This window comes from Blennius ocellaris (assembly GCF_963422515.1).
Source record: "Blennius ocellaris genome assembly, chromosome: 2".
NCBI lineage: Eukaryota > Metazoa > Chordata > Actinopteri > Blenniiformes > Blenniidae > Blennius > Blennius ocellaris.
This window is the reverse complement of record NC_137651.1, coordinates 8,986,697-9,005,978: the sequence shown is the minus strand read 5'-3', so window position 1 is coordinate 9,005,978 and position 19,282 is coordinate 8,986,697. Positions and strand designations below refer to the sequence as shown.

General features: G+C 41.4%; 1 protein-coding gene across 1 annotated transcript in view; it reads left to right on the top strand.

Annotated features, from left to right (window-relative positions):
* The window catches only part of grik4 (glutamate receptor, ionotropic, kainate 4), a gene marked incomplete at both ends in the record, with an annotated part of 199,642 nt that extends 183,056 nt beyond the window's left edge, over positions 1 to 16,586 (top strand). Inside the window, 7 exons of the mRNA XM_080512931.1 lie at positions 7,655 to 7,764; positions 10,416 to 10,589; positions 10,989 to 11,154; positions 11,891 to 12,116; positions 13,872 to 14,000; positions 14,089 to 14,207; positions 16,197 to 16,586. Of these exons, the coding sequence (XP_080369057.1) occupies positions 7,655 to 7,764; positions 10,416 to 10,589; positions 10,989 to 11,154; positions 11,891 to 12,116; positions 13,872 to 14,000; positions 14,089 to 14,207; positions 16,197 to 16,586 (1,314 nt within the window). The remainder of the gene's footprint in view (positions 1 to 7,654; positions 7,765 to 10,415; positions 10,590 to 10,988; positions 11,155 to 11,890; positions 12,117 to 13,871; positions 14,001 to 14,088; positions 14,208 to 16,196) is intronic.
* Positions 16,587 to 19,282: the final 2,696 nt, after the last annotated feature.

Below are 19,282 nucleotides of genomic sequence, written 5' to 3'. Positions count from 1 at the left end.
AAAACTGATTTGCTTCTCTCCACAAATCAAAGAGCCAGTGCAATATGTGTCACCTCTACTCTAAATTAGGCGTCGGCGTTATGAACCCAGACACAACCTAAAGATAATGTCAGGCTCCAATCATAAAAACACTCTTTTCAATACATTCATCATCTGTACAACAAAATAAAACATATGGTGCATGCCCGGATCCCAGCACTCGGATGTACTGTAAGCCAGTGCCATCATTTAAACATTTCCATTATATTCGGGACTTTGGCACAAAGTGTTTATGTGCATGTGTGAAAGAGAGAGTGCTGCTTAATTAGACATGGGAGTTAATTAGGGTTGTGTGGCTGCAGTGTCAGATTCAGCAGCTGCCCTGAGGGCAGAGTGTGGTATAAAGAGCTTTATTGACCCTGGCCAAATACGCCCTCAAACAAACCTACACGGCAGCATTACACAAATAGACACACACACACACACACATACACACACACACACACACACACACACACACACACACACACACACACACACAGAGTTTCATGCTCTCACAGTGGAGACGCTCTCAAAGTAATGCACCACGCAGTCGCACACGTGTACAAATCACTGAGACATAAAGCCAGACAACCTGGCGCGCCCAAGAGGCAGCAGGATGTTGTTATGAATGTAACCCGGTGACCTCCGCCAAATCAACTGCTCTCTGCAGATTGCCCCCGCGGCCATCTCTACAGCTGACAGCATCTGCTCTCACACAATTAGAAATGCACGGAGTATCAAAGACCCCAGAATGAAAGACAGACGGTGAGGGAGACAGAGGGAGGGACTGGAGGAAAGACAACATAAAAGGGAATGTGCAAGAAATAGGCAGAAAGGGAAGCAGTGGAGAGAGCAGATGAAGAAATGAGAGCAGAGAAGCGAGCAGGAGAGTGCAAGAGCTGAGATGACAATGGGAAGTCTCCTTCACTGAGTCAGTGTTCAGGCAGGCAGCCTCAGGGGGCAACCGTGTGGTATGAATACCAAGAGGCAGGATGACTAGGTGAAATCCTTGACTGGATAACCTCACCAGCTCCTTCAGCCACCTTCCTGGCTGGCTGGCAGGCAGGCAATCTCCAGAGAGAGGCAGAGGAGGCAGGAGGGGGATTGAAACGGGACAGTGAGACGTTGAGAGTGAACAAGGACGGCACAAGGTAAAGTGAATGAGCTCTTCATCTGTGTCTAAAATGAAGATGGGGATGGAAACGGGCCGCAGTACATTCCTCTGTTATTCCTTTGGATGTGTCGTAAACACAAATCAGAAGTGATGATTTAGCCTCAGTGAAACATATTTTCTCTCATCAACAAAAACAAATCTTACTTCTAGTGTACATTTTAGTTTTTTAAGCTTCAAATATTTAACAGAAAGTAGCAGATTTATTTAAAAATCTTAAAATGTAGAACCTTTGCCTCACAACAGGGATATCCGAATCAGCTTGGATTCAGAGCTTTTTGTTTGCATGTGAATATATGGGTTTTCTTCATTTTAGCAGAATTTGTCTATAAATTGACTGGAGGTGTGAAAGTGTGTCTGTCTCTTTTTGGCTTCTCTGAGATGGACTGGCGATGGGTTGGTATACACTCCTGGTAACAGACATACACACACACACACACACACACACACACACACACACACACACACACACACACACACACACACACACACACACACACACACACACACACACTCAACGGGAACGCAGAGATTTCTTGTGTTTCCTCATTTTTCTCTCTCTCAGCTTGTTGTGAACCCATCATCTGAGCAGATCTTCTCTTCTTGTGTCGTGTCCAACAACCTTAGTGTGATTGGTCAGAAAATGGGAATCTGAAGTGGGTGTGGTGAATTCGGAAACGCGAACAACATGCCACTTATGTTCACTGTTCTTCTCCTCCCAGGAGAAATTGAGTTTGTCGAGCATTATTAAATGTCCTGACCCGATGTAACATCATTCTTGTTCTTTCCACCTCGAAAAAACAAATACAATTTTCTGTGCTAGAAGAGTGGGAATCACCTTTCCACCCTCAATTGGATAAAGCAGTATTGAGGAAAGATGGATCGCAGATAACTTCATGTGTTGTGTTTCCCCCTGTTACTGAAGATGGGAAAAGGACCCAAAGTGAAGATGCAAATTCAGAAACATATTGGGAGGGGGGGAACAAACATGGAAAACACAAGAAAAGACAAAGGTCAAAGAACAGTTAGAGACGCACAGTCCATACACACATAGGTTTTAGGATAGTTAGGATTTGACAAATTGCTAGTGAAACCAATCAAGGTGAACAACGAGGTGAGACATATGAAGGGCAGAGCGAAGGACCCCTGAGAAAAGACAAGAGATGGTGAACAAAGAAAACAGACATGAGAAAACAATTAGGACATGAACCTGAACATAAATATACCTAAACATGATATGGCCAATAAAACAAACCTGTTGCCTGGTCCATCTGTGTTTAGTAGCTCTGCTTCCTGAGCAATGGCTCGTCCGAGTACATACCTGTCCGGCTGAGGAAGACTGACAGCACTGACAGCTGCTGACAAGATTTGAAACACAGACAAACACACAAACTTTAAGCCGCTGACAGTCTGTCTTGCACACACAAACTTACCTTCCAAAATCAAAGAAAAAAGCCCACCTGTATATGTTTATGATCTCCCAGTAAATTCAGGTGGGCTGGGGGGGACTTCTGCTGCCTTGAACTGCTAACGTAAGTCATTGCATCAACTGCTGAATTACTGCTGAAATACTCAGCACACCCAGTGTTTGGATGAGTTATTTATGAATGAACCCAAGGTACATGCCTGTGAATGACAGATGCAGCATTATAAAATGTACCTACGTCACAGGAATAATAATAATGGCATGGTTCCATATAGTGCTATTTCGAGGTGACTCAACGCACATACAGAAACCATTAATCATTCACACCAGTCACACCGGTGGTGGTAAGATACGTTGTAGCCATGGCTGCCCTGGGGCTGCTGTTTCACATCTGTGGCCCCTCTGACCACCAACATTTATGCACGATTCATACAAGGCAATATAGGGTAAAGTGCCTTGCCCAAGGACAGAACGACTTGGAGACAGCGGGATTCGAACCGCTCTACCACTGATCCACGGTCGCTCGAGGAGGAAACAGGAGTCAGACAACCTGTTCTATGAGTGGCAGTGGAACAGATTGTGTTTTAACCGATCGTAACTTTCTCCTCAATCTGGATGCAGAATTGGAAAGGGAAGGACGTAGGCGGTGTTTCAATCACTATTCACCCACTCCTGTTTATCTCACTTCACATTCAAAGTTTCCAATGAGGTTAACTTCATCCTGCAGTCAAATTTAATGCTTCAATATGTAAAAAGACATTTACTTTTGGAATATAGAAATAGTTTGAAGCATATACAGTATTTTCTATTCAGTTTCTGCCTTTAACATAAAGTTACTGCAATTCGCATTATAGTTGAGCTTCCTGCAGCAACGAGGAATCGAACCTGGCTTCCCGTTGCCCAAGATGAAGATCGAGCAATATGTTGTGAGTCATTGTGAATGACGCTGAAATTATGACAGTGGATATCCATTATACAGAGTTATTTTTAAACTACTTGCTCCTATTTTATATCCTGCTTTATCCAACTAAGAGTCGGTGAGCTGAAGTCCGTCTCAGCTGAGTGTGGGTGTCTTGTGGATACATCCTGGATGTCAATCACAGGGCGAACACAGCAAGACAGACGCACTCTCACCTTCACACCTACGGGCAATCAGTTCACCTCCAATGTGTGTTTTTGGACTTTTTGAGGAAATAAACCCAAACACAAGGAGACGGAATTCCACACAAAAAATATTCTTACTGTGAATGTCACAATCATATTATTGTTGGGTTAGGGATAAGGTTGTTTCCTACTTAATTACTATGGTTGGCTTTTTACTCATTTCGCATCGACATCACTGTTCTTTTTCTCTTCGTATTGACCTGATAATGTATGTTAAATATCAGCTACTGCATCTTTGGTCTTTACCAACACCTCAGAGTATCATGTGACCACTTGGCAGGAAAATTCTCATGTTCACCGCACACTCACCAACTTTGTGTTTCTGTAGTTGGCTGCTGAGCCAGTATAATATTAAAAATCAAAATGATGAGCTCAAATGTGTCGAAACACTTCACAAAGGTGAGAAGAGCAGCAGAGGCGAGCCGTAATTATCTGTTGGTGCGAGTATATCAACATTACACATTGTCATATGATATGCAGTTAAAGTAAAATATTTATTTGCGACCTTTTGAAACTAATATGTAAGGCATCGCTGTAACAAGGGTTTTTTGTTGTCATTTTCATGGCCATTAAAGAGGGTTTCATTAGACTGCTCCTCAGTTTGACCTCAAATGTTTGCAAAATGGAAATCTTCTCTCCCCAGACAACACGCCTCAACATATTTTGAATATATGCACACAAATGTTTTAGACATTTTGTGCCGCTGCCATTTATCCTATCTGAAACTCAGACTCTCATTAGTGTGCCTGCCGCATCAACGCTATGGCTAATTTCCCCTCCAACTCCTGGAAACACAACTTTGTGTCTGTCTCTTTAAGTATATATATTACAGTTCCAGACTGAGGTTTTCTGAGCAGCCCTGACTCCCACCATTTTCCTCTCTTCCTTCTAATCTTACTCTTTCCCTTCTCTGTGCCTCTATTTCTGACTTGCTCCTTTGCACCTTCACTTCTCCACCATCTGTTAGCAAGGGATTCCTGACTCTCTGCAGGTCTCTTCATCTTAATAATAGCACCTTGGTGGAAACTTAAGATGTGGGCAAACGGGGAGCCAGCAGTCCACAAAACGCTGCTTCAGCATGCACCAAACAGGAGAACCCATGTCAGCACACAGTCCTGTTACAGATTACCAATACCCACTTTACTCTCATTAGGCGCAGTTTTTTTGGTACTTAGATTCAGTATCTCGTTGTTCGTCATACTTAAGTGCAATCTCTATTGAATCACGACTGTGTTTTATTCACACCGTTTGACCTGCACCTTTGTGGACAATACATTTATTTTAACCACATTTGATTACCAGCGTGTCATTTTTTTTGTACTGCTTGTTTGACAGATGTCTTACAAGAGAATCATAAATGTGACTGTTGAATTTTGGAGAATTGGTAGGATTAAAGGAGTCATATGATGCGCAATTACCTTTGTAATGGTTTTCCAACAATAATATCCATCCCGATACCTGGAAATGATGCCCTATATGTGAAGACAATCTGTCATCTCTCTCCCTATCTTGTTTCAATTTTTATAACGTGTGTGCAACACAGAGAGAATCAGAAATCAACCCCTGTATAAGTGCCACTGGAGCCAATTCCAAATCACGGTAGGCCCTCAATTTGTCCCTGAAGTACTTCCTCCTCTTCCCAAGATGAGCAAGTGTGTGGGCGGATACAGACCAGCTCACACAGACACAGCAGATTCTGAATGCAGCTCATATGATCCAATATTCAAATGGATGAAAATCAAAGAAAAGCTGGATTTGGGGCAATATACTTTGAATACAGCCTTTTTGAACCAACGAGACCCATGTCAAAGTGTTGAAAAGTTGTATAATATGAACTTTAAATAAGTTTTAACTCTTCCTACTACTAAATATGAGTCATGTGCATACAAATATGTACAGGTGTGGGTTTACTTGCATATAGATGTGTTATTTTGTGTAATTATGTTTTCATCAAATGCTAATTAAATTATTTATAGAGATGAACAACAACAGGTTTATATGTGGACGTGTATGTGTACACATATACAGTAAGGGTATATGTGCATATGTACTTTCACACATGTTTTGTTTTGACATGTCTAAGATTAATTACTATATTTTTTCAATAAATAAAGATTATTGCCCAGACATTCTATACACTGTGTGTTTTAGACCAGTCGTGTTCTATTTCCAGACAGTTATCATTATCATTTCACATCATAGAATGACCATCATTCATGAAACCTGGCAGGCTGATTTGAATCTTTGCTCCGAATGGCAGTAAATCTCACTTTCATTCCCTGCTTTCTCCTATTTCCCTCCGTCGCACTAATATGCGAGTGATTACAAACACGTTAATGAATTTCCATTGCTGCACAAGTCTGAATGAGGATTCGTTTATCATAAGAAGTTCCTACCAAAATGATTTCACCCTCCTTTCCTCAAATTGAATTTCAGAGGGCCTCAGGAATGTATCCCTGCTGCGTTTTAGCCTGCATGAGGTGTCTCGCGAGTATCTGATTGAGGTTTGTTTGCATAAAAGTGATCTGGGGTTGTTCAGGTGGGCTCCATGCTGCTGCTGCCTGTTGACACACAGACGCAGGAGAAGGGATACGCAACCACATGACATTGTGTGTCCCTTCCACAGCAACGGCTGGACAGTTGGGGTTTTTTTCTTCTCACTTTTTTATCACCTTCTCTCGCTGTCCTGCTGGCCCAGACCATCACCTCCATTTCATAGTCATTAACAGATGGCGGACGTGCTTCTGGATGTAAATGGCTAATATTCCCCCGCTGGCGTTCAGTGTGATGGTCTATAAGCTGAACGTGTGCATAAATGAACAAACACACATATAAATAAGCACACAGCCGTGCTGACAGTGGTTCATCAGTAATTGGTTTCATTTAGAGGACAATAGCTGCTGGATAATGAAACACCAGGAATTAGCCCCTATATTCCCATTGGCTTACTGGCTGCCAACTGTATCTCAGCCACTTGATCTCCTGGTTACCAGTCCAAACTGATCCATAACCGCCTCTAACTGCCTCCATGCAGCCAGCCTTTTTGCACAAGCCTAAGCTATTAATCTCTCCCCCATTTCTCCGCTCCGAGCTGGGAAGCTGTGCACTCCCAGTCATATTGGAAGTCAACCATAGGTTGCGAAAATGCGTTTCAGTTTAATATAGCTGTAATGGTGTAGTTGATTGTTTGACCTTTCTCTCTATCCAGCGTGACACCTTGTGGGAAGTACAAACAATAGCTGTTGTCTGCAATACTTTTGATAATTTCAACCAATAATTATTCTTCACCACTACACCTAACACAGTTTCATGTGATAGCAGAGAGTCTAGCAATTACAATTGAATAGTTGCCACTCAATAAAGGCCTTTCTGTTGTTTCATTTGTCAAATCTGGGAAATAAACCCTCTTATCTCTGCTGTTGGATCAGAACACAGCCCAGCGAAGCTCTATTGACAATTCATGGTCGACTGACTTTGCGCTTTCATACAATGTTGATCCCAATGTTTACATGCAAATGTGATTCATATAATTATAGTGCTATCAGTTTAGGACAGGGAAATCTATGCATATCACAGAGAAATCCCATTATTTACTGTCACAGTCACCTTTTTCATCTCCTCCAAATTATACAGGCAATAGTAAATGTTGGTTAACACAGATCAAATGTGGTCGGTTCAAAGAAATCAGCACAAAGATATGGTATAATTTCTCTCAGTACTGATTTCTTTACTATGGTTAGTGACATCTTCAAATGAAAGTAAATCCCTCTGACTCCCTTTTTTAACGGGACTCCTTTATGTGATCATGAAATCATGTGGTTGTCTCAGGAAGCTTTAATTTCTGCTCTGCTCTCTTTGCACGTGTGTTCCAGGGACGGAGGCCAGGTTACTTCTCCTTCCTGGATCCCTTCTCCCCAGGTGTCTGGCTCTTCATGCTTCTGGCCTATTTAGCTGTGAGCTGTGTCCTCTTCCTGGTGGCCAGGTAAAAGAACTTCTATGTACAATTGGGGAAGGGGGTGGAGCACCAACATTTGTTTTTTGGGGCCCATACCAAGAGGAAAACAGGTACATCTGCTCTCACTTTTAGTCAGTCTCTGCAGTTGATCCTCCACATTACATTGAATGGAACGTTCTCCTCCCAGTGGTGGGTCTCCAGCCTCACAGTGCCACCTGCTGCCCAGGGAGAGAACTGACACACCTGCGCCTCATCTTCATTAATGATTATTAGCTGTGGTAAAATGCACAGATTGTTAACTCAATTCCAGATATACTATTTTGTGCAGTGATTGCAGACTTTTATACTACTACTACTGTTATGCCAATGCTACTTGCCCATCATGTGATATCAGCAGGACACTGTCTGATTGGTTCCAAATGCATTATACATCAGAGGAAATACAACCAGAGTTTGAGCCACAGTTTTTGCTCAAGCATGAGGTTATTGTCTGGTAACTGTTGAACTGGACTGTTTAAAATGAAGAAAGAAAAAAAAACTCCTGGCCAAGAACTGATGCTACTTCAAAGGCAAAGAGAGCTCATACCAAATATGGATTTCCCTGCTGCAGAATGTAAGTGACAATAAAAAAAACTATTAATGCAAAAGGTCACAAAGCATATGTTTACCCCAAACACCAGTCGTAAGGTTCACACAGTGTTACAAATGTACTCCACATGAGTAGAAATACTGCTATACTCAGCTAAAAGTTGCAAAAAAACCAAACTCTAAAGTGACCATTTAAAGTACATTTCTACAAACTGATTGTTTTATGTTTTTGTGCTGAAATTTTCAAGTACTTGTTAAAAAAAATCAATCAATCAATCAATCAATCAATCAATAAAGAAATTATAAAAAAAAAAAATTATATATATATATATATATATATTTATGGGTGAAGAATATGTGGTTGTGTAAGCCATGGGGTGGTACTAGTTCTCTCTGTCACATTCAATACACGTTTGTTCAGGTCTCCCTCTCTGGTGTGTTTCATCTGGTTTTGCTTTGTCATCTTTGCCCTTTTATGTCTGAAATGCACTATCTAATTTGGCGCAAGTGGTTAAGCAGGTGCTGTTCCTGAAACACACACCCAAGAGTACTTTTAATACGGTGTCCGGTTTGGGGACTTTTCTCTATTTGAACATGTTAAGAGTAAGATACAATTCTTATAATTAGGGAAGTAATTCACAGTGCAAGTTAGAGACATTTAATTACATAATTTACTTATTCATAACTACACAATACCAGAGGCAACAAACTTAATCAAAATTAGTGTGAATTCACTAGTAACTGTGAACTTTAAACAAACATTGTTACACATAATAATTTATCTATTCAAATTCAAAGACTGTTTTGATGTTGATGATCCACATAGTGGTACACAATATTGTTCCTCTGAAGAAATAAAAAGGCACAATACTCAAATGGAAAAAGAAAATATATAAATGACTAGAATTTCTAAAAGGGGAAAAAAAACCCTTCAAATGGAAATAAAAAAAAAAAAAGCAAAACTGCGACAAAAAGAGATACATTTGTGAAAATGTCCATCCTTCCTGAGGCCTAAGACTCTGTAGTTCCTCCCTATGAATAGTATTTGCTGTGTTTTGGTTAATTTAATAATGTATGTGCTCATATTAGTCTATGTTAACCCATGTACATATTATTTAAAATTACTTATGTTATTCTAATCCTGTCTTATTTGATACTCAACTTTCGTTCTATTCTATTCTATTCTATTCTATTCTATTCTATTCTATTCTATTCTGTCTGAAAAATGTTTGAAAAGAATTGTGAAACCACTAATATCAGGTACAAAATCGGCTGAAAATGTAGTGTTTCCATTCCTGAGTTGTAATTGAAACTTCATAAATGCAGCATAAGATACAGTTTTTGTTTGTGTTTCAAAACTGAACTTTTGAAGCTCTGTCAGCCTCATATCAAAGGTTCAACATGTTTTGTGGCTCCAGGTAAATTTGATTTGGTTGAAAATTACAAAAATGCCATGAATGACATGAACACTATTATTGGGTAGTTATCATCCAGTATCTCCAAATATATGTCTTCTATATAACAACTTCCTTCAAACGACACATCAACACACCAAACAGAAATCTACTTAAACAAGCAACTAAATAATTCTGTTTCACAACAGCACAGAGCATAATGCTAAGAAAATCTGCAATCTGGAAGGTTAAATATAATATACTGCCCTTGTGTCCTTCAATGCAAAATACTGCAGGTTTTGCTTCTGTAATGGTTTATTGATGAATCTCCAGCATGAAGCATGAAGCTGTGCTGCTGTAAGAAAGAAATTATGAAGACATTTTAAGGCTGACACAAATGAATGTCTCACTTCAGCTCCGAACAGAGTCGGTACAGTTTTCTTTCATGCCACAACATTTAAAGACACCAGGCTACCCTCACTCCCATGGTTCCAGCAGGCAGCTCATGGGGAGTGAAACTCTCCAGGGAACCAAGGCGACTTTGTTCTCAGTTGACTATTGTTTGAGTTGTTTTGCTCCTTGTCCTTCACTCATCCGTCTCTCTCACCCTGTTTTCTCTTGAGATTAGCTCTCATCAGAATACTAAATCAAACTTTCTCTCCCAACCTTTTTAACTCTCTTATGTGTTTACCACAGACTGACACCATACGAGTGGTACAATCCCCACCCGTGTCTAAAGGGACGCTGCAACCTGCTGATCAACCAATACTCGCTTGGCAACAGTTTCTGGTTCCCAGTTGGAGGCTTCATGCAGCAAGGATCCACCATCGCTCCCCGGGCTCTGTCCACACGTTGTGTTAGCGGAGTGTGGTTAGTGTTTTCCTGAAGACACACACACGCACACACACAGATGTGCATTTACATGTTTTTTGCATTCAAACCTGTAAAGCTCCATGTCTCCTCGCATTTCATCCTCAGCGTGAGCTGGGAGGTTTCATTCTAGACTTCTAGTCTTTAAGATGAGGCTGTGAGTCCTTCTCTGCATGTCTTTCTATGTGTCTAAACCATTGTCACCTCTCTCCATCTGCGCCCATTCATCCGTCTACGCACTCACAGTCCCGTCGTGTCTCCCGCTCTCAGGTGTGCAGTTATTTTAATCCTCCTGCTCTTCCACCGCAGACAATCTGTCTTCATACATCAGCCTGCCTATTTACATATGTTTTTAGGTGAATACATATGTTCCTCTCCTCTACTTTTTTTGCTGCACAGGTGGGCCTTCACATTAATCATCATCTCATCCTACACTGCCAACCTGGCCGCCTTCCTCACCGTCCAGAGGATGGAGGTGCCGATAGAGTCGGTAGACGATCTGGCAGATCAGACGGCAATTGAGTACGGCACCATGCACGGTGGATCCACCATGACCTTCTTCCAGGTCAGAGGTTATGCACATCACTCTGTATGATGTACTGTTTACATGTTGCAATCGCACGCGAACAGACACACACACACACACACACACACACACACACACACACACACGCACACGCACACGCACACGCACAGGCACACGCACAGGCACTCATCCCGAAGCCCGTTGAAATCAATGGGCCATCAGTGATGTTATCCCCTTCATCACCTCCCGTCCTTCCAGTCCTCCTCCTCTGACCACAGGTTTTATCTGTTTCCTGTCTGCTCTTCTCCACAGCCACTCAATAGCCTTCTCCTCAGGGAGACGGTGCACTGTCCAGGTCCCACACTAGCCTCTTTCATCTTCCCAAGATTTGACCTCAGAGAGAGAGAGAGAAAAAGGCAACGAGAACCAGAGAAAGCCACAGTTACAATCAAGCGAGACAGTGAGGGATGACATGAGAGGGGAGAAGAAAGACATTATCCTTGTATTTCTTGGCACTTTTACTTCCGTTGGACCTTGAATAATTCAGGGAAGACAGGCCAGTAGAAAATAGAAGACAGGTGGGGATGTTAAGTGAAGTGCCTGTTCTAAAGTTCTTTAGCTTCTCAAAGGGATAAATGAAGAACCTTTTAGAATTAACAGCTGAGTAGTTTCCGGAGTTTAAATGAAGTCATCTTTCAAGAAAATAAAAAGGAAAGGCAAAGGAAAACCAATCTTGATTCCCAAATAGAGAATGTTTTATGTCTCGTCACTGCAGAACTCTCGCTACCAAACCTACCAGCGTATGTGGAACTTCATGCACTCGAAGAAGCCCAGCGTGTTTGTGAAGAGCACCGAGGAGGGGATTGCGCGCGTCCTCAACTCCAACTATGCTTACCTGCTTGAGAGCACCATGAACGAGTACTACCGCCAGAGAAACTGCAACCTGACCCAGATCGGAGGACTGCTGGACACCAAAGGCTACGGCATCGGGATGCCACTGGGTGAGTACTCCAACAACAGGGTGAACAATCTGCCCACTGCAAAACGTTATAATCCTAACAGTTATTTTATTCCAATCCCATATTAATCTCATATAAAATATCTGGCTTTTTTATGATTTTTGCAAGCTGACAGGATTTGGTATAATGTACATTTCATAGTCATGACTCCTAGACTGTTTATTAAGTTTAGAAAATACAAAAACTACTAAAAAAAACAGACAAATAAAGCTTTGATCCCAAATCCTGGCAAGTGACCACCAGGACACAATAGATTCACCAACATTTCACACATTTGTCAAATCTGAGGGCCATCAAAAACACAAAACTGTCTAGTATTGAAAGCCAATTGTAAAACCATGCAGAAGCAAGGTCTTTAGAATGTTATAGCTTTAATATCTAAATAAATATGTCATTAAAAAGAGATTTAGATGAAAAAGAATAAATCCGGGCATCACAGACATATCATTTCTTTTTCTTTAAATCTTGTTTTAAAAAGGCTTTTCTTTTCATTGTGGATGCAAGAAAACTGAAATAAAAGGAAATGAAAGAAGAATCTATCCTGTCCTTTATTCAGTGTAACATATGAGCATTAGATGATAGAACTGTTGGCTTCATTTAAGCGCACTGTGTAACTTATAGTGTAGCTAAGTAGGAGAGGCAGGGCCATAAGTAGAGGGATATGCCATAAAAGGCACATTGGAGATGGAGCTTGAGAAGTAAAGCTTCAGCAAAGGCAAACTATTAGCTGGTGGTGTCGTGTGGCAAAATGATGCAAAAAGTGTGAAACTGACTGACTTACTGCTCGACTTAAATCGAGCAGCTGTTTCCCTGCTGTGACGGGAGATTTGAGGACAAGAGAAAGGGAATTTAAAATTTAGTTTCAGTTGAATGTGAAAGTGTTTCTGTGCGATCCGTGTGCTGCTTCCAGAGTATAAACACCGAGTTTTCTTTCGCTTTGATCTCACGTTGAGACAAACCACAGACAAGGGAATTAAAATACACCTGAAAGTAAACAGACTAATTTGTATTCCTTTGATGTTTAAAGGTTTGAAGGCTCTTCTTTTAGAGGGAGATGTTCCAAATCACACCGGATGGTGTGACCTGCTTGGTGACACTACAACACGGCTGGAAAACCTACCATATCTGATTTCTGAAAAGTTTTGTTGAAGCATAATGCAGTCAGATGTTTACTACAGAGAATCAAAAGTCCGTAATACCTTTTTTCTGATATTTTTCTGTGTGCCTGCCTCTTGGGAATTGTCTGTTATGACTTTTGTTAATGATTCAGCAAACCGTTTCTGCAAAAATCGAAGAAAAAAAGAACGTGCCAGTCAAATCGAATGGGATTTTGGGGAAAAAATGGAAGCGTGTATACAAAAAGTACATGCAGAAAATGATGAACTACTGTGCTGTGACTTTTGTTAACACTTTGATAAACCACACACACACGAAAAAAAAAAAAAAAATGTGATAAATTGGCCAGTCAAAACAGATGGGATTTTGGTTTAAAAAAAAAAAAAAAAATGGAGGGGATACTAGTCGACAGCGAGTGGCAGGCACAGACAAAATTTTATCTGAAATGTTCTAATTTTGATTTATTACACTTGATAATTTATATTTTAGTATGCGTTTAAGAAAACACACAAAACTTTAAACATTTCAGTGCTGTGTCGACTATTCTAACCTTGGCTTTTTTTTCTTACTCTTTTTCATCTAAATCTCTTTTTAATGACATAATTATGTTCTCCACTGCAGGTTCTGTGTACCGTGATGAGTTTGACCTCGCCATCCTCAAACTGCAGGAGGACAATCGTTTGGAAATCCTCAAGAGGAAGTGGTGGGATGGTGGCAAGTGTCCAAAGGAGGAGGACCATCGTGCCAAAGGTTTGTCTCCACTCAGAACTCATCTTATCTGATCATCCATGACAAATTTCCTCCGGTTTTCCTCATTGGCCTGGCCTTCTCCCCTCAGGTCTGGGTATGGAGAACATCGGCGGTATCTTCGTGGTGCTGGTGTGTGGTCTGCTGGTGGCTATCTTCATGGCCGTGCTGGAGTTTGTGTGGATGTTAAGACAGACACCAGGAAATGAGGTGAGAGAGGGTTATCTAACCTGCATCTGCTTTGTCTCCCTCTCCCCTCCCTGGCACCTCCCCCCTCGTGGAGCTTCTAGATTTACCCACAGTGCACAGCTCTGACAGGAAGTATCGCAGGGCGTCTTCACATAGCCTTTCTTTGCCCGGCCTTTCATATATAATCAGCACAAGTCCAAAGATATACCTCACTTGAACCTCTCACTGAGCGCATGCATATGTGTATTTCTTTTTATTCACAGCAATGGAATATCCACACACACACTGCACATTATGCACATACTGTAGATTATTGAATGTATTTAGGTTGCTTATTGGTGGAGAATATATATTCACAGGGTCCTGCCAATAGGCACTTGCTCTTTGAAATTATTGTGATTGTTTTCTCTTTGCCTTAATTCGGTCACATTTCTATTGTGGGCGTTATTTGCACTCATAATGTTCTTGTCAGAAGCTTTGGGTGCTATTTTCACAAGGTGCAAGTACATTTGTCCACTTCTTGGGCACTTTTGTTGATTTTACAGTGGGTGATTGTAGTGAACAGTACATGGGGTGAAACTTATCCTCGACAGCAATATCTCACCTGTTTTGTAAATAATGTCAAGTGACCCAATAATTGTCATCTTTCATTCACTTTAAGAACCGTGGGCACTCGTACCGTAGTACATTGTGATCATGAGAACGAGCAGTAAAACATAGCGACGTCATTCATACCAGCATTAGATGGACTTAAGATGAAGCTGAGGACAGAGGATGTAACTAATTAACTCTGACTCTAGGTTCTCCGTAAATACACACATCTGTCCAGCTCATTTGGATCCAACTTTTTGAAACACAAAAAAAAAGGCATAACATCAACATTTTCAACTTTCCTGTTTTGTCACGCAAAAACTGTGTCTCAGTCTGTCAAGACCAATGAAATGAGAGACTCGACATGGCAATTTAACAGAAAAAGAGCATTTAAAGTATTTTTTTGCTGTGGAAAGTTGTTTTCTCTGATTGTGTGTTATTATTATAATCCTAAAAACTGTTGTTGAATTTATCTTTCCACGTACACACATAGCTTCATCTGGACCAGTCGACAATATGAGAATTTTATTTGGTGCAGGATAACATCTATTTCAGAGCCGTGCTGTTCTCTATTTGAGACAGAAAGCCATTAAACCTTCCTCAGAAAATGAGTGATCATGGAGGGATGTGCATGCAGGCAGTGAATAATGTCTGATGTGATTCCTTTAAAAAAAAAAAAAGATTATATATATATATATATATATATATATATATATATATATATATATATATATATATATATATACTCTTTATACTCTATACCTGTCTAGCCTCCACACTGTGACTTTAATTCAATAAACATTCAGAATGTGAAAGTCAAACAGCAACTCGTGATTTCTTCTTATTGAGCTGCACTGATGCACATTTTGCTCTAATTCGTCGACACTGTGTGTGTGTGTGTGTGTGTGTGTGTGTGTGTGTTTTGTGTATGCGTGCATCTGTGTGCAAGCGTGCGTGTGAATTTGTACCTGTCTGTATTGATATAGTTGTCAGTGTGCTGGTGTGCAGCATGTGTGGACTGATAATGAGCTTCTCCTGTCCTTCGTTAAGCTGCAGTGTCATGTTTGATTGTTATTACTTAAGTGAACGTTCTGTACGTACCCAGCAGAGCGCTCCATCATCAGTCCGGGAGATGTGAGATGTAAGTTCTGACATTTCGTATGAATTATGTTCATTCTTTGAGTGTTTTTATTGGTCTCACTCCAGCCTTTTTATGTGCTGTCCTGACTGTTCACAACTTGTTATGCTCACCATGATATACTGTAAATGTGTTGGTGTGACATCTGTCGGTCTGTTCTGATCCAGTCAGTCAGTCAGTCAGTCAGTCAGTGAGTTGTCTGGCCTCTCTCCCTCTCTCTCTCCCTCTCTTATCCCCCTCTCCCCTCTTCTCTCTTTCTCTTCCCATGTTTGTGCTTGCAGCAGTCAGTGTGTGAGGAGATGCTGCGGGAGCTCCAGGGCATCGTTCTGTGTCGCGACAGCCTGCAGGTGAGGCGTCGGCGGGCGGCGTCCATGCTCAGGCCGCGGCCACTCCCCCTGGAGGAACGACGGGCGCGAGCCGCCGCCGTTAGCCTGAGCAACGGCAAACTGTGCGGCGGCACCGGGCTCCCCGAGCCGCTCTCCCACAGACTGGCGCAGGAGGCCGCGCTGGTGGCACGGGGGTGCAGCCACATTCGCATCTGCCCCGAGTGCCGACGTTTCCAGGGACTCAGGATGCGACCCGGGGCGGCCAGCGGAGCCCTCCCATCTCCTACGCACAGCGAGGAGAGCATAGAGTGGGACAAGACCACAAATAGCAGTGAACCTGAATAACGGCCGGCGACTCCAACCGGACTGACTTTCCCAGCAGCCACCCTTCTTTCCAGGGATCAAGAATCATGTGGAGAGTTGATTCAGCCATCCGGAGCTCGTTCTTGAAGGGCAGGACAATGTTGTGGACTCTGTTTTGCCCTAGAGGCAACCGCCAGCAGTCAGTTTTTGGAATCTCCTTGGGTGCGTTTTTTTTCCTTGCTCATAGGAAAAACTGATGAGTCTGTCTCATTGTGGTCTGTCCCTGTTGGCCCTCTGTACCATGTAAAACAGGACGGACAAAAACAGCTACGGGGCATTTGTACTATGCAGTATTTTCAGTCATTTATCATTGTGCCGTTTCTTTTTTTCCCCTTTTTAAATTATTTCTGTCCTTTGTTGGATTATCAGTACTCAATATTGTTATTCTATTGTTAAAAAAGAAAAAGAAAAACACTTTCAACACGTCCCTTTTTTATCGGAAAATGTACTGTTTGAACATGGTTTGAAGCCGAAGAGCCGCAAAGATGAAAAGACGAACGTAAGATCATCCTTCAGATCCGTTTATTTTGAAAGTGCCAAAACACCATAAGTATTACCTTGTGGCTGAAGAAAGCACCACAGCCTTGTGAAGACAACAAACTCCACCGAATCTAGAAAACAAACATACAGACTTCTTTTATAGTAGTGATATTCTATTAAAAAGTTTTAACTGTTGGTCTCTCTGAAAGACAGCAATGCATGTCCAGAGGTGTTGGCAAATTAATGTCTGAAGTGGAACGTGGCCAAGAAGTGAACCGAAAGGGGATTTTTTTTTATTTTTTCATGCTTGAAAACCTGAAGGCTGTGCAAAACTAACACTCTTCCATCAACCATTTTCTTCTTTCTCAGCGTCTTTACATCAATTTATTTCTTGTCTGCCCTCCATGTTTGACCCCAGAATTGTTTTAATAGACTTATCACAAGTCTTCTTTAGAATCTTCCCCACAGATCTTAGATCTGTAGGAGACTCGAGGTCATTTTCTCCAGCTCACATATTCAGGAAAGATCAAGAGTCCATAAGAAAAAGCCCATGTATGAATGAAGCTGTACATTTGGTGTTCCAACCAAAAAAAAACGAAGTCCCTGTTCAAAGTAAAGCTGTTTTATATGAGCAGTTGACTTGAGTTCTTTTAAATGTCAAGGCAGTTAAACCTTTATTGAATGTGATGTTTTACACGCTGCTTCGAGGAGTATTTCAGTTCGGATCAGCCCAGATATGCTCTGACATTTTCATACTTTTTATTTTGCAAAAGCCCAAACCAAGCCTAGAATATATTAGTCTTTCTTTAGGAGACTGATGTTTAATGCAGGCTGACACAGGAAAAGTTAAATGGAGTCACTTTGCTGCATTCCTGCTCTGTTTTGGTTGCCCGTTTATATTTTAAGTGGAAAGTAACATTGGATTGATTCAAGTTAGAAAGAAACAGTTGATTCCACTTTTCACTCACTATTTGAAACTGAATAATTTTGCTCGGTTGCATTTATTGAACAAATACTTGCCTGTATTTTCATTATAATGTGAAAACAATTCACCAGCAACACAATTCTAGTATAAGATCTACTTCAGAGGTAGACAATCTGGGTGCTGGAGTTTCATAGTCCTGCAGGTTTTTGATGTTTTTATGCTCCCGCACAGCTGAATTTAATGAATATGTCATCATGAAACTAAGCAGAAAGCCTGATAACTCGCCACTCGGAACAATGTCGAGTGTTGCATTAGGGACGTATGTAAAGTGCCCACCTCTAATTTCTATGTCTTTTCTGCACACACGCACACACACCCCCCACACACACACACGCACACACACCCCACACACACACCCCACACACACACACACAAACGTTTCCCTGCTGCACCATCTGCTTTCGAAGTGTAGCTGTATGACAGCCCGGCTGTTGCGCAGTGGGACATCGGTCATCAACATGTCTGCACCACTCTGCTTATCTGAGATATGTCCTTCATTTTTATCTGCTCATCAGCTTCTGCCAGTCACCGTCTCTCAGAACTAGGCCACCTAACTTGACACACCTCGAAGGTACTGCCGCAGCCTCCCTCGTGCTTTCTATTCGCCACCTTCTCTCTCCATCTTTGTCACTTTTCACCTGCGGGTTGTCAAAGTGAGAAATTGCTTGCATATGCTGATTTTAAAGAGCAGACCGATGGGTAGGGCTGTGCCAAGTGGACGCCCAACACGCAGTTCATTTATCGTTTTTAGATGTGTACACCAAGGGGGGAAATTACATGTTATTATTGGAAGAGGGGTCAATAAACAGCTTTCACAATCTTTGTTTGGAAAATCCACCAATATATCATGGAAATACTTTTTTTAATAGGTTTACAAAGTCATTATTTATGTTTTTAAGTATTTAACATGATTTAATATTTCAATATGCTGAATAGGTTTCTCATTAATGATGACTTGGGGGGGGGGGGGGATCAATTTATACTAAATTTGGCCCAGTAATTTAATTGTGCTTAGCACCTGGGCTGTCTGTACGACTGCTGCTTAAGTCTGCTTACAAAATGTGGATTCTACAACTGCAACTTTACTGTCATCTGTGAAAGCAAAAACATATTTCCCCTGCACAATTAAATTCTTTCTCTGCTGCCACAGAGAATGCCAACAATGAAATAGCATATATTAAAAAAAAAGGAACAATGTAAGTGACAAAACTAT